The sequence below is a fragment of the Labeo rohita genome, unplaced genomic scaffold (assembly GCF_022985175.1).
Source record: "Labeo rohita strain BAU-BD-2019 unplaced genomic scaffold, IGBB_LRoh.1.0 scaffold_220, whole genome shotgun sequence".
In the NCBI taxonomy this organism is placed as follows: Eukaryota; Metazoa; Chordata; class Actinopteri; order Cypriniformes; family Cyprinidae; genus Labeo; species Labeo rohita.
Genome location: NW_026128440.1, coordinates 58,686 through 73,710, shown reverse-complemented (window position 1 = coordinate 73,710; position 15,025 = coordinate 58,686). Strand labels below are relative to the sequence as shown.

The following is a 15,025-nucleotide window of genomic DNA, read 5'->3' as shown; positions in this document are numbered from 1 at the left end:
ATAACATAATGATATCTTTGCAAATCATTAGTTAATGATTAATTAAAGCAGACAACTGGAAGATGAAATGCGTGACTTCAACCCATTGTGGTAGTTAACACATAAATTGACACTATTAGTTAATAAAATAAATTATTAGGGAATTAATACATTATGACACATTTAACTAATAACAATGTATTGATTACTTAACCTATGAATCATATAGAATGTTCATTAGTTGCTGATTAAATAATTAATAAATGGTTTAGTTCTTCATGAGTAATATATTAACTCATGATTATCTCTGCATTAGTTAAGCATTAATTAATGCAAGTTTGTGCACACGTATTGTAAAGTGTTACCAAACTTTCTTCTAGCGTTAACAGGGTTATTATATTTACTAGTTCAAAGCTCAGGGTTAACAAACAGTTAATTATTATAATGTTTCATTTCGTCTTTAAATCAGAAAGATTCAGTAAAAGGAAAGGTATTTTTTGTTTTTTGCAAAAGCTAAAAATCTAACTTTTTTTCTTTTTTTTTCTAAAAGCTGTGAATACTCCTTTCTGGCGTAATCAATGGGGTGATGACATATTTTTTTAGTCACAGCACGAATCGATCTGCAGGTGTTGCTATCTGTTTGCAGAACATTGGACATTGGTTAGCAATTGTTCTCAGTTTAGATAAGACCTTTTTTTTAATTATTTTGATAAATGTGTACAGATGTAATAATCACAACCAAAATAGTGATTTGCTCTTTTCAGTTACTGACATTATAAATGACTTGAAGAGTACCCCACAGAGTTTATTCTAATTGGAGGTGATTTTAATTTAATTCCAGATGAGTGGCTAAACACACAACCTTCTTAATTTAATTTAATAGCTAATACTTTTATAATCTTGAAAAAACATTGAGAAAGAAATGCTGCAGGTAGTTTATTAATAAAATCAGTAATAATCCTGTTCTAGTAAATTGAAGAAAGTGATGGATTTGACCATTTGAGAATTAGATTACGAGTAAACGGGTAAATCTCCAGGACATCTCAAGTTCTTCTGGGAAGATTTACTACAAGACTGTATTAGAAATATTTATCTATTGCCTACTATTTACATATTAATCTATTGCTTATTATTTTGCTTCCAAAAAAGGACAAAAGGATCTTAGATAATTTAAAAAGATGGTTTTATTTTATTTTTGGATTTTATTAAGGCGTTCAGTATGGTGGAGCATCCGTTTCCTTTCCAGACACTCTATCATTTTGTTTTTGGGCCAAAATATATAAATAGGCCTATAATCAAAATCCTTTACAATGACATTAACAGTTGCTTTTCCCAAAGGAACATGCCCAAGATTTCAGGTGAAAAGAGTTATATGATAAGACTGTGGTAGTTCACCTCTGTTATTTATTATGGTTGCGTAACAGCAAACCTTTCTAGTAAAAAATTAAAGTATCTCCGGAATTAAGGAATACAAATGTATTATCAGTCAGCTTGCTGACTATATATCCCATTTTAAAAGACCATATGCAAATTCCATTAGCATTCTGCATATTTTGCGGAAGCATTAGGATTACAGTTAAATACATTGAAATGCAAACTGATGGCTATTCACAAGCTCCACTAGACCTCAAATAAGGTGTCACATAAAAAGGAGGCAAAATATTTAGGTATTACAATTTCAAAAGATGATGAGAATCAACTATGAACACCTACACCAACTACAGCATGTTTGAAATGCCAAATCAGGCTAATAATGTAATCAGATGTTAAGACAGTGAAAAGCAGTTAGCCAAAGGGAAAGACTAATCATTTTTAGAATTTAAATAATGACAGCTTTAAAAAAAAAAATAAAAGTCTTAACCTTTTATGCAACTGGCCCCAGATATGAAAAGGAAAGCATAGACACAAAACAACATTACATTCACATGTGGGTCCATATACCAAGATAACCATCAAATATAGTTAATTATTACAATGACAGCTGTTAATCTGACCACCTGGTGAAACTGAATAAACAGAACAGATAGGTAATCGGCTAGAGTATAACCAAAGCAACAGTAGAGGTCGTTTTTATCAGACGAATCATTGATAAAACACTAGACAAAATACAGATTTAAATAACACAAATATATGACAAAAACTTGCTTAAACGCGTTATTGCGCGTTTTTACGCACACAGGTGAGTGAAGAACAGGAAGAAGTGCGTCCATTTAAAAACACAGACAGCGACTCCACTTCAAATGTTGACTACTGTATCAAAAAAGTTCTTAAAATCTGTCCCAAGAGAGAAACGAGTATTGTTTTAGTTTTAGCACAACTTTGATGAAAGGTTTTGTTCCACTTCAAATGTTGACTACTGTATGTCGCTGCGAAAACAATAGGCTAACATATCTGACTTTATTATTAAACTTCAAAATCATCTACAACTATATGTTTAAAGTTATTAATTGTTAAAATAGCATGCTTTTATCACACGGAACTTGTTGACTAGTTGGCAATGGTACGGCGGGGAAACAGCAATATCAATTTCACTGTCAATTAATACAGGATTTTGGAGTGTAAATTAGCTACTTATGCGCATCGTTCAGACGTGTTCGTTCATTCTGAAATTTTCTTTCTTTCTAGCGGTAGAGAGGAAGCTCAATACTCGATTAGCTGCACAACAGCGCCATCTCCCATGAAATTAAATTCGGTTCAGCCAGAGCGTGGATTTCTAATCGGTTGTTGGCTGTAGCACCGTTCATATGTTTTGATTGATATAAATCAATTGATGTGTAATTTTACCATTTGCTTCATTACTTGAGCACATAATTACTTTTTTTGTTTGTTTGTTTAAATATGGAACTACAGGGGAACAAGCAAAACAAAACCGAAATGTTCTTTTCTGTTCCGTCGCTGCCGCAATCCCAATAAGGAAATGAAGTTATTGTGTCAATGCTTTATTGATCTCTGTGGAAGGGGAAGTTAGTGTTTCAACCAAAAAAAGTTAATACTGTAGGCCTGCAAACCCTGATGAAAAGACTATAGAACTATAGAAATCCATCCACTACAAATACCATTACAAACTATCAACTTTTAACCATTAAAACCATTAAAAAATGTTTTTCTGTAGTGTGTAACAAGCCACCAATAGAAGGTGACCAATTACCAATAGAAGCCCAAAGGGTCCATTACATGTTCCATTTAAACAAGTCCCATTATAACCAGTAAAACCATTACACATTTTGTGATCTTTTTTTTGAGCAGGGAACAAAAACACAATAGCCTAAAAAATCCGAACCAATATAGAAAACTCCAAATCACATAATGTTTGGTGACACATGTGATTTGGGCATTTTAAATCTGTGAGGGGAAAAAACGTGGTGATTTGTGGTAATTAAGATTTGGAGTTTGCAAAAAATCTGCACGACATAGGCCATGTTATACACACCGCTTTATAATTAATGAGCTAAAACCCCTAATCCCACAAATCTTAATGCTACGGTACACATGTGTCATTCTGAAGGCTTTGTAGTTTGAGAAGGGACGTTTCCTGCTCCGTCATGACGATGCGCAAAGATCAGTAAATGGTTAACTGAGTTTGAAGTCTAAAAACTTGACATACCTGCATAAAGTCTAACTTTAGCATGATCTATAAGCAGAAGCTGTGTGTTAGGAAGCACGTTAATGTCTGTGGTTTTGCAGCTCTATTTGAATGTTAAACCAGCAAGCATGGGTGTGGTGTTTGGGTGTCTGGCAATGCAGTGTAGGTCAAAACAGATACTTTCATCATATTTTGCTGTAACTTAATGATAAAATGTCAATTTGTATTTAAATCAAGAATTTTTTTTATGTGACTCACTTAATTACGGTTTCTAGTTTTATATCTAAAACTACTACTACATACTAAAACATTCACATCTTTCTTTCCATAACAGTATTTGCTTAACATTTTGGTTCCTAAAGTAAATGAACTAAAGTATTTACATTTTATTCAAAGTGTATCTACGACAATGTGGTTTACAGAACTGTATGTTCATTTTGCCTCACAGAGTTACATGAAAACCAGTGTGAAAGCAAACACCTGCCCCCATGTGCTGACAGGTGGGTCTGACTCCACCCCCCCACTGCTTTACCATACAAAACCAGCATCAGTCTCACAAAAACACGCACTGCACAAGCTTCAGAGGAACTCGAGCACGACTACAGGGCAGCATGTCTAATATTGCTAAAGTTCTTTCTAGGAGGCAGGATAGAGGAGAAGGATTGGGAACAAATGAGCAGGCGATTCCCTACAATAAGCAGGACTACCAGAGCCTGAAGCAGGAGTGTCTGGCCAAAAGAACCCTGTTCTGTGACCCGACCTTCCCTGCTGAATCCGACTCTCTAGGATACAATGAACTCGGGCGGTACTCATTCAAGACCAGAGGAGTGCAATGGAAGAGACCTAAGGTACTGCAGTGTGTTTGCTTTCTTCCACACAGGTGGAGTTTAGGTAAATATTAAGGTGTGTTTTTGTGATCCTTGCATGTTTTATAGAATTTATTTTACCTAAGAGGACTCTTGAAATTACTTTTACACAATTACTTAAATGCAAAAACGTAAATACAGTTTAAAAAGTAGTGAGGCTAATTTAATATAAAGTAATAATATTGATAATAAAACCATGCAACCTTTACATTCCAAAAAAAGTTTCTTCACAGTGGATAACGTTTCCTCGGAATATTGGAATGTTCTACACAATAAGAAAAAAATAGAACCATTTAGAACCATTTATACATATAAATATTCAAAAACAGTATTTTTCGTATTGTTTTTATCATGCTTGTGTTTTTTAATATTTTTTTATACTTAATAGAGCCAAAATGATTTAAAAAAACGAATGTAATAGGATTAAAATGGTAAAATTAATGTTTAATTGCTGCCTATGGTGACCGACGGCAGCTCAGGTTTCTCTTTAGGTTATCTTATAAGATTATCTTATGTACGTTGACACTTACAACATGCAGACTCTCTGCTCATCACTTTGCATTGTTATATAAATAAGATGCTTTTTATCTGTATTTTTTTGTTTCTTCTTTTATGACTACACAAACCATCAGTTCAGCTGAACCTTTTACATGTGCTGTTTGCTAAGAGCAAATAACACCTATTCAGGTGTACCATTACACAGCGTAACACTATAACCTCTAATTGTTCTCACATTGTCCCTTTTTAAAGGAGCTCTGCTCAAACCCTGAGTTCATTGTGGACGGTGCCAAGCGGACAGACATCTGCCAGGGAGCTTTAGGTGAGAAAAGATTCTTTTAATCAGAATGATGTTTGGGTGTGGCCTGTAGCAAAACATATGAATTATTTACAAATTATGATGCACTCAAAAACACAATAACAATTACTTTCAACATTTAACCATTAACATATAATTAAAAAGAGTTTTTAAGCGATTAAATGATTAAAGTGTTACTCCACCCCAAACAAAAATTTTGTCATTAATCACTTACCCCCATGTCGTTCCAAACCCGTAAAAGCTTAGTTCGTCTTCGGAACACAATTTAAGATATTTTGGATGAAAACCGGGAGGCTTGTGACTGTCCCATTGACTGCCAGGTAAATACCACTGTAAAGACCCAGAAAATTATGAAAGACATTGTCAAAATAGTCCATCTGCCATCAGTCTGAATTTTATGAAGCGAGAATACTTTTTGTACACACAAAAAAAATTAAAATAACGATTTTAACAATTCGTCTGCTCCGCTTTATGCTGTTCTGTGTCAGCTGCACCACACAGATACGTTTTCTACGTATATTTACACTTTGATTTGAACTAAAACAGCATATCCGGCATACACAGTTTGCGTCCTGCAGATTTTCTCCAAAATGGCGCTATGCTGACGCGGAGGAGACGAATTGTTGAATAAAATCATTATCGAATCGAATAAATTCTTTGCATACAAAAAGTATTCTCATCACTTCATAAAATTCAGATTGATCACTGATAGCAGATGGACTATTTTGACAATGTCTTTCATACTTTTCTGAGTCTTGACAGTGGTATGTAAGTTTTTACGGGTCTGGAATGACATGGGGGTAAGTGATTAATGACAAAGCTTTCATTTTGAGGTGAAGTAACCCTTTAAGTTCCAAAATTGAAGTGATACGACTCTCCTTCGATTTAAGGAGTGTAGTGCTAAGTGGTTAAGAACAGTATAAGCAACAACAATAGTGATCCTAGATTTAGCAACCACTAATTAAAGTTACTTCACAATACAATCCATTTCTTGTGCTGTGGAAAAACATATTGTGAGACATGGGAGTGGTTGAAGACCTAAGCTTGAAAGTTAGTAAGTTCAAACCCCACAATTCATACACCCAGGATACTCTTTGAGCAAAACAAAGCCCAAGTTGATCCTGGAAGGCTAAATCTGTATTAGGTGACCTGGAAGTAAGTTTGCATGAAAATAAAACGATGAGCATAATTCAGAAGTATCTAATGATATCTGACACATTTGCAGGTGACTGTTGGTTGTTGGCGGCTATTGCATCTTTGACTCTGGATAATGAGGTTCTGGAACGTGTAGTTCCACCTGGACAGAGTTTTACACAGGAATATGCCGGCATCTTTCACTTCCAGGTCAGAACATACAGTAGGATCGAAAAGTCTGAGACCACACTGAAGATCTAAGATTGAAAATGTAATTTAAACCTGGAACAAAAGCTAAATAAATTACTTTCACGAGTGGTCTAAGACTTTTGGACCTCTTTTGAAGATAATAATTCCAATAATAAATTGAATGGACACTGTCAAATTGATTGGTGTTGTTCTCGTCTCTTCAGTTCTGGCAGTATGGTGAATGGGTGGACGTTGTAATTGATGACCGGCTGCCCACCAGAGATGGGAAGCTGCTGTTTGTTCATTCAGCCGAGGGCTCTGAGTTCTGGAGTGCCTTGTTGGAAAAGGCGTATGCAAAGTAAGCGTGTGTTTTCATCATTAATTACCTGCTACTACTTACCTGAACTGTAATGCTGAACAATAAGATACTGAGTCATCTGAAACGCTTGGTAAACAACCACAGCCTAGAAAATACACAATGTTCTTACAACATGTCACATATCCATGATCTGCTTAACCGGTAATGCTCATTTCTCCCATATTTTGAAGGTTAAATGGCTCATATGAAGCTCTGGCGGGAGGTTCGACCACTGAGGGTTTTGAGGATTTCACAGGAGGCATCTCTGAGAACTACGAATTGAGCAAAGCTCCTCCATACTTGTTTAAGCTCATGCAGAAAGCACTAACGCTGGGATCATTACTGGGCTGCTCTATTGATGTGAGTCCCATTCCATTTCCGGTGGCTTTTGTTTCACATCATTTTGAGGCAAGAAAAAAATAGCTTTTAATCTTCAGATAAACCTGTTTAGTGGATCTGTGGTCTAACAAACTAAGCTTTTATTTACGAAGATTCAGGATATTACTTCCTTGTGAAACCGAACATGGGTGTTTTGCACGCGACTTGGAAAGAATATTTGCCACATATGCAAATTGGTTGGACTCGCCCATATTTAAAGGAGGATTTTGTGTGTGGAAGTATTAGCTCACTTGTAGCTCACACTAAATGCCAGAAATTTCAAGTTACACAATTATTATCATTGCTGTAATACATAACAAGTAGGAATGCACTGATGAAGATGTTGGCTGATAATGGTAATCATGATAACCAATATTTTTAGCAGCCATTACTCGTGTCAAATGATGTGTCACATGATGTATATTACATCATGTTATCATACTAATCATACTGTATGTTTAATAATTATTGAGCAGATTACCAGTTCATATGAGTCGGAAGCAGTGACGAGTCTGAAGCTGGTGAAGGGTCATGCCTACTCTGTCACGGGCGCAGAGGAGGTCAGAAACCATTAGTGACTTTAAAATATGGATTCAGAAGGAAAAACTTGAAGGAGCTCTAATAACTGTCACCTCATTGTTTCTACAGGTTCATTCCTATGGCTGTCCAGTTCAACTTGTGCGTATCAGGAACCCGTGGGGTCAGGTAGAGTGGACGGGCCCTTGGAGTGACAAGTGAGTTTCCCTAAACAGATCCTACACCTTCAACATCAGTCAGAAGAAGAATCCCATAAAATATTTCCAATTCTTTTTCAGTTCTAACGAGTGGAACAGCGTCCAACCGGAGGAGAAGTCTAAACTGGATTATTCAGGTGAAGATGGAGAGTTCTGGTAAGAGAACTTGAGCTTTTAACCCTCAACAATTTAAGAAGTACATTGATGAATACTGACAAACCTTCCTGGTCCTGTCAGGATGGCGTATTCGGACTTCATACAGCAGTTCTCGAAGTTGGAGATCTGTAATCTGACTCCAGACACTCTTTCGAGCGAAGATGTGAGCCGATGGAACTACAGCCAGTTTGAAGGCAACTGGAGGGTGGGATCCACCGCAGGGGGCTGCAGGAACAACCCAGGTAAATCAACTACAATGTGCTTGGAAGTAGGTTTGGTTAAAAGCTGTTTTTTGACCATCTGGTTCCTCCTCTCCAGCTACATTCTGCTCAAACCCTCAGTTTGTAATCAAGCTGGATGAAGAAGATGATGATCCTCATGATGGAGAGGATGGCTGCACGATCCTCGTGGGTCTGATGCAGAAAGACAGTCGTAAAGACAGGCGGTTTGGACGAGACCTGAACACCATTGGCTTCGCTATCTATAAGGTAACTATTAATACAGCAGACAACATTACCTTCAACACCACAAACAACTTCACAACCAGCAGAACCACCAACCTTACAATCACAATCACATCGTCTTGGTTCCAGAGATGGGTTTCCCATTCATTTTCTCCAGTTTCTCCAAGGATTAAAAAAAAATAGTCAATAAAGAATCATGAACTAAACCAACCTGCTCAAAGATGAATATAAATATATAATATAAATATATAAATAAATATATCAAACTTTGATTTGAAGCAGATTTCTTCAAGATTCATTGGTATTGTAGTTCTTCACCTGGAGTTTTTTTTTTCCTTATAGAAGTTGAAACATCAGTTAATAGCCTATGAGCTTATGACAGTGTTGAAATGCTTAAAATAATAATTATAAAATGGATAGTTCCGGTCTTTGATTCTGATTGGTTGAGCTGCGTTTTAAGCTGTTCTAAATTACTCTACAAACATACACCTTTGTTTACTTCTGTGTTGCTTGGCAACCACTTTGTTGCAACCACAACTGTTTCTGAGGAACTACATTTTTTAGCGGAAGAATATTGTTTTTATTAATATCATTACTTTTATTTGCTCTGTTTATTTTGTGAAACCTTAGTATATGGAATAACCGTTTAACAAAAGAAATAAGCCTCGTGAAGCCATGGTTTACAGTACCTAACAACGGCCCTTACCTGTTATAAATTCACAGTAAACGATGGCTTCTTGGTGCTTATTCCTAATAATAATAGAAAATCTCTATGAAAAAAAAAAAGTGATTTTACTTCCAGAACTCAATTGTTCCATTTTATCTAACACACTTTAACATAACCATCAACATTACCACTATTTAACAGAATATTTTTGTGGTGAATTGTATGAATTTGAACACTAAATAATCTACTATTCTTTGGTGTTTTTCAGGTTCCAGATGAGGTGTGTATGAGCTCTGTATGTCTTGTACATAAGAGACCTGGACGCCACCAATGTAACCATTCAGTGTTTCATTTTTCTGATACTACAGAGACCGTAAAAGGACATGGTGATAGAAAAAATGCATAAATAAATAAATAAATGGGAAAAACCAATATGCATTTCCCCAAGAAACTTTGCATTCACTGGCAAAACCTATGCTTTTGCGACCCTGGTGAAAAAACCAGCATATGCTGGTAGGTATGTTTTGATGCTGGTTTAAGCTGGTCCTTTGCTGGTTTATGCTGGTCCTTGACTAGCAACATGACCAGCAAAAACCAGCAAGGGACCAGCTTAAACCAGCATCAAAACATACCTACCAGCATATGCTGGTTTTTTCACCAGGGGAGAAAACGAAAAGTTTCTCAGGGAAACGCAATACTTCTGAGATGGAAATGGAAAGTCTTTTGGGTGAACGCAATAGATTTGCAAGGGTACACAAATGTTTAGCGAGAAAGACAAGTGTTTTTCGGGCTAATGCAATATTTTTGCAAAAAAAAACATAAATGTTTTAAAAGAGAACACTAAATTTCTCAGGGGAAAGCAATACTTTTGCGAGAGAATCCAAAGTTTCTCAGGGTAACCTAATTCTTTTGTATTCTTTTGTGAAAATTTAGCGAGCTAACGCAAAAGCATTAAAATATCATTTTTCTCCCAACTTATATTTCATTTCTCCATCTTGTCGCTTTGGGGCGTCATACGATACATTTATATTAAACAACCTTTGCGAGTTTTTAGATGCCATTTCATCCATCTGTGTTTGTGTTGCAGTTCAAGGGTCGCAATAACATTCATCTAGGTCCTGATGTATTACTGCGTCAGCGATCCATTGCTGGGAGCAACACCTTCATCAACCTACGAGAGGTGGGCGAGCGCTTCAAACTGCCTCCGGGTGAATATGTCATCATCCCCTCCACTTTCGAGCCCCATCGCAAGGGAAGCTTCATACTGCGTGTGTTCACAGAGAAAGAGGCTGCTGCCAGGTTTGTCACAAGTGTTTTTAGTATATTTCAACATTAATAGTTTAAAAACATTTTCTTTTTACACCACATGGTGGTGATGTTGCACAGGTTTTGTACTGGACATTTGGTCACTATCTGTTTGTCACCAATAAACCATAACTGTACTCTAAACATTCTTGTATTTGCACCCAAATGCATGATGGATGTTTCTGACTCTCGTCCTTGCAGCCTGATGGATGCCGAAATCAGTGCAGATGTGAAAAAGGTGACTTTATCACTTACAAACACAATTCATATATACCCCATTTAATATCAAAAATTATTTTTCTTCAATTAATTATATTTTTTTTCCTTTACCAGCAACACATATCTGAGAGTGATGTGGACCCACATTTCAAACACCTTTTCAGTCAGATTGCTGGAAATGTAAGTCAAATAGGTAGTCATTTTCAGTTTTGAGTCATTAATATTTTATTTTTTCCTAGCATGCATGATCTTGTCTTCACTCTGCAGGACTCAGAGGTGTCTGTGTTTGAACTACAGAAGATCCTGGACAGTGTTACCTCAAAACGTAGGAAAACAAACTTTCCAAGTTTTATTCACATTTAAATATTAGTAGATATATCTGAATTAGATTTTTCGTGGTATTTCACACAGGAACCGGTCTGAAGATGGATGGATTTAGTACAGAAACTTGTCGCCACATTATCAGCCTGCTAGATGTATCCTTACCTCACTGGATTATGAAATCTACATGGATTAATGCAGAGATTCACAATCTTATTTACTTGAAATCCCCTGAGAGATTAATATTTGAATAATTCAAGAACACATTTACATGTTCACAGTTCTCTGATGTTGGATTTCTGTAAAATTATTAAAAATTAGAGTTGTCAAATGATTAATCATGATTAATCACATACAAAATAAGTCCAATATATGTGTGTGTACTGTGTGTAATTATTATGTATATATAAATACACACAAATAGAAATATGTTATTTATGTACAGTTTTTTGTTATATATAATATAAATTATATTACATGAATGTGTTTGCATTTATATACATAATAATTATACACAGTACACACACATACATTAGGCTCAAACTCAAACTTTTTTTTTGTATGTGATTAATCATTTGACAGCCCTATCATGTTTTTAAATATTATAAAAATATAGAATATAAAATACTGACCCCCTTGCAGTTTCCTCACAAATCTCAAGGGGTTCAGGAACCCCAGTTTGGATTTTAAACACTTATTATCTGAAACTTTAAACTGTAAATTAATATTCTTTTCATTGTCGAAACATAATGACGAAATTAATCATGATAACTCTCCTATAACCCTTGACCTTGGTCCAGAGAGATGGCAGCGGCAAACTCGGCCTTGTGGAGTTTCACATACTGTGGATAAAGATCCAGAAATATTTGGTATAATATATACTTTAGTGTAAAGATAAATAAATTCTTCACTGTACTTAGCGATATTAAATACTTTCTGTTATGCTTCACCAGGAGGTTTTTAAGAAGCATGATACAGACAGCTCAGGCACTATGAGTTCGCATGAGATGAGAAATGCTGTGAAAGAAGCAGGTAACAATTCTATGTTTAGTCTAAACATTGAAGACAATATAGTAATTTTTTTCTTCTAAAAGCGGTCACAATGACAAGTGCATTAATGGTTGTATGTGCTTTTATCCACAGGGTTCCAGCTGAACAATGAGGTACTTGAGGTGATAATCTCACGCTACGCCAATCAGCAGTACGCCATTGACTTTGATTGCTTCGTTGGCTGCCTGATTCGCCTGGAAATGCTCTTCAGTAAGTTTTGCTGAAGATTATCCAGTTTCATTTTTGAAATTACAAAAATGTGTTTACTGTAACATTTTTATCTGTGCTCCATACAGAAATATTTAAAACATTCGATAAGAAGAGCACCGGGAAAATTGAGCTGGATATCCTGCAGGTGACACACGTGTGAATGTGAATTAAGATTTTTGTATCTTCTCAATGTAGCGTTTGCATTTACAGATGTGTTGTTTTGTGTTTTGCAGTGGCTCTGCTTGGCACTTAGTTGAAAATCCTCTTACCTTGCACCAGAATTGCACTAGAAGTCCATTCATTTCCTGCAATCAAACTGAAGAGGATCCAGCAGACCTGGAATACAAAAGAGTATTCAGTGTAAAGTCAGTGCAAAATCAACTAAAGACGTGTATTATCTAAACTTGGAATTGCTCACGAAATGCAATTTGTTTATGGTGCTCATCTGCTGAAAATAAAACAATTTGCTATAATAAAGCTATAATAAAGATGACTAAATCACATTTTTCGTATTTGCAAAGTCTATCATTTTGATGATTTGATGTCCTGTTTACAAAATAGATTACACCATACATTGTTCTACTGTAAAAATCAGTAATTAATGGGATATTGAATTATTACCATTTTTATGTAGCATACATAGTATGTAAGGTAGCACAATGGTACTTTCTTGTTAGTAAGGCAAGGCAAGGCAAGGCAATGCAAGTTTATTTTATTTCATACACAAAGGTAATTCAAAGTGCTTTACATAAAAGGAAGTAGAATAATCATAAAAAACAATATTATATTAAAACAATAATAAAAAACAATAATCACAAAAAAGGAAGTAGAACAATCATAAAAACAATGATCACAACAATAAAACAAAAAATGTAAAATGTAAAAACTGATTGATTTAATGATTTAAAAATAATTTAAAAATTGATTTAAAATAAATTTAAGAGTTAAAAACAGTTAAAAACAGAAAACAATTATACATAGTGCAATCAGTCCGGACGTAGCACAGTGCTCATTCAGTAAATGCACAGCTAAACAGATGAGTTTTGAGTCTAGATTTAAATGTAGCTAATGTTTTAGCACATTTGATCTCTTCTGGAAGCTGGTTCCAACTGCGGGCAGCATAATAGCTAAAAGCGGATTCCCCTTGTTTTGTGTGAACCCTTGGTATTTCTAACTGACTCGATCCTAATGATCTGAGTGGTCTGTTAGGTTTATATTCAGTGAGCATATCTGCAATGTATTTAGGTCCTAGGCCATTGAGTGATTTATAAATGAGTAACAATACTTTAAAATCAATTCTAAATATAACTGGAAGCCAGTGTAGGGACCTGAGGACTGGTGTGATATGCTCAGATTTTCTGGTTCTAGTCAGAATCCTGGCAGCAGCGTTCTGGATGAGCAGCAGCTGTCTAATGGTTTTCTTGGGAAGGCCGGTGAGGAGACCATTACAATAATCCACGCTGCTTGTGATAAAGGCATGAACAAGTTTCTCTAAATCTTGACTGGAAACAAAACATCTAATTCTGGCAATGTTTTTGAGATGATAGTATGCTGATTTAGTTACTGCTTTGACATGACTACTGAAACTAAGGTCTGACTCCAGAATCACACCAAGATTCCTGACTTGGTTTTTAGTCGTTTGACCCCTAGCATCAAGGTATGCATTCACCTTAAGAACTTCCTCTTTGCTTCCGAATGCAATGACTTTAGTTTTCTCATTGTTTAACTGAAGGAAGTTCTGGCACATCCAACTGTTAATTTCATCAATGCATTGGCAGAGGGAATCAATGGGGCTGTAGTCATTTGGTGATAAGGCTAGGTAAATCTGGGTATCATCAGCATAGCTGTGATAGGCAATTTGGTTCTTTCTCATTATTTGACTTAGTGGGAGCATATACAGGCTAAACAAGAGCGGCGCAACAATTGAGCCTTGAGGGACTCCACATATCATGGACGTCCACTTAGACTGATGCTCTCCTATACTCACATAATAACCTCTCTCTTCTAAGTATGACCTGAACCAACTGAGCGCCATCCTAGAAAACCCGACCCAGTTTTCCAGTCTCTCTAGAAGAATGTTATGATCGGCAGTGTCAAATGCAGCACTAAGATCTAGTAGTACCAGCACTGATATTTTGCAAGAATCAGGATTTAGGCGAATATCATTTATTATCTTAACAAGCTTATCTTAGCGCCTTTAAACTCTCAGATATGGCTGTGGAAAATTTTACAACGTGGAAAGCTATTTCATGTGAGACTTTCGATTCATTACTTGTTCATTAAAGAATAAAAGGCTACAATAATAAATATTATGATAACAAATATTAGCAACTTGTTTTTGTACAGCTAAAATGAGCCCCGGAAGTCTTGTACGTTTAAGTTCAAAATGGCCGCGCCAGCTCTTTCATTACAAAATAATAGGATACGGTATATTTTTGTAAGAGCTGAAACTAGTCAATACTTACCGAATTTCTCCACTGTCTTCCCGCTAATATGGAGATAAGTACAAAAGATAAGAAGCGTCCGTCTTTTAAACGGTTGCGTCGTTTTAAATCTGATAATCCAGAGGTGTGAGAGTACCACAGCGACCTGAGA

At 35.8% G+C, this 15,025-nt stretch overlaps 1 protein-coding gene across 1 annotated transcript; it reads left to right on the top strand.

Moving 5' to 3' along the window:
* The first annotated feature begins 4,131 nt into the window (after positions 1–4,131).
* On the top strand, positions 4,132–12,933 carry LOC127159478 (calpain-2 catalytic subunit-like). Its single transcript, XM_051102286.1, has 21 exons — positions 4,132–4,410; positions 5,179–5,248; positions 6,471–6,589; positions 6,793–6,926; positions 7,118–7,286; positions 7,781–7,864; positions 7,953–8,038; positions 8,120–8,194; positions 8,276–8,436; positions 8,513–8,682; positions 9,594–9,605; positions 10,413–10,624; positions 10,832–10,868; positions 10,964–11,029; positions 11,117–11,174; positions 11,261–11,325; positions 11,971–12,039; positions 12,124–12,202; positions 12,314–12,430; positions 12,517–12,575; positions 12,664–12,933. Exons 1-21 carry the CDS (start codon positions 4,174–4,176, stop codon positions 12,685–12,687), a joined length of 2,103 nt encoding a protein of 700 aa, XP_050958243.1. The 5' UTR covers positions 4,132–4,173; the 3' UTR covers positions 12,688–12,933.
* The last annotated feature ends 2,092 nt before the right edge of the window (positions 12,934–15,025 follow it).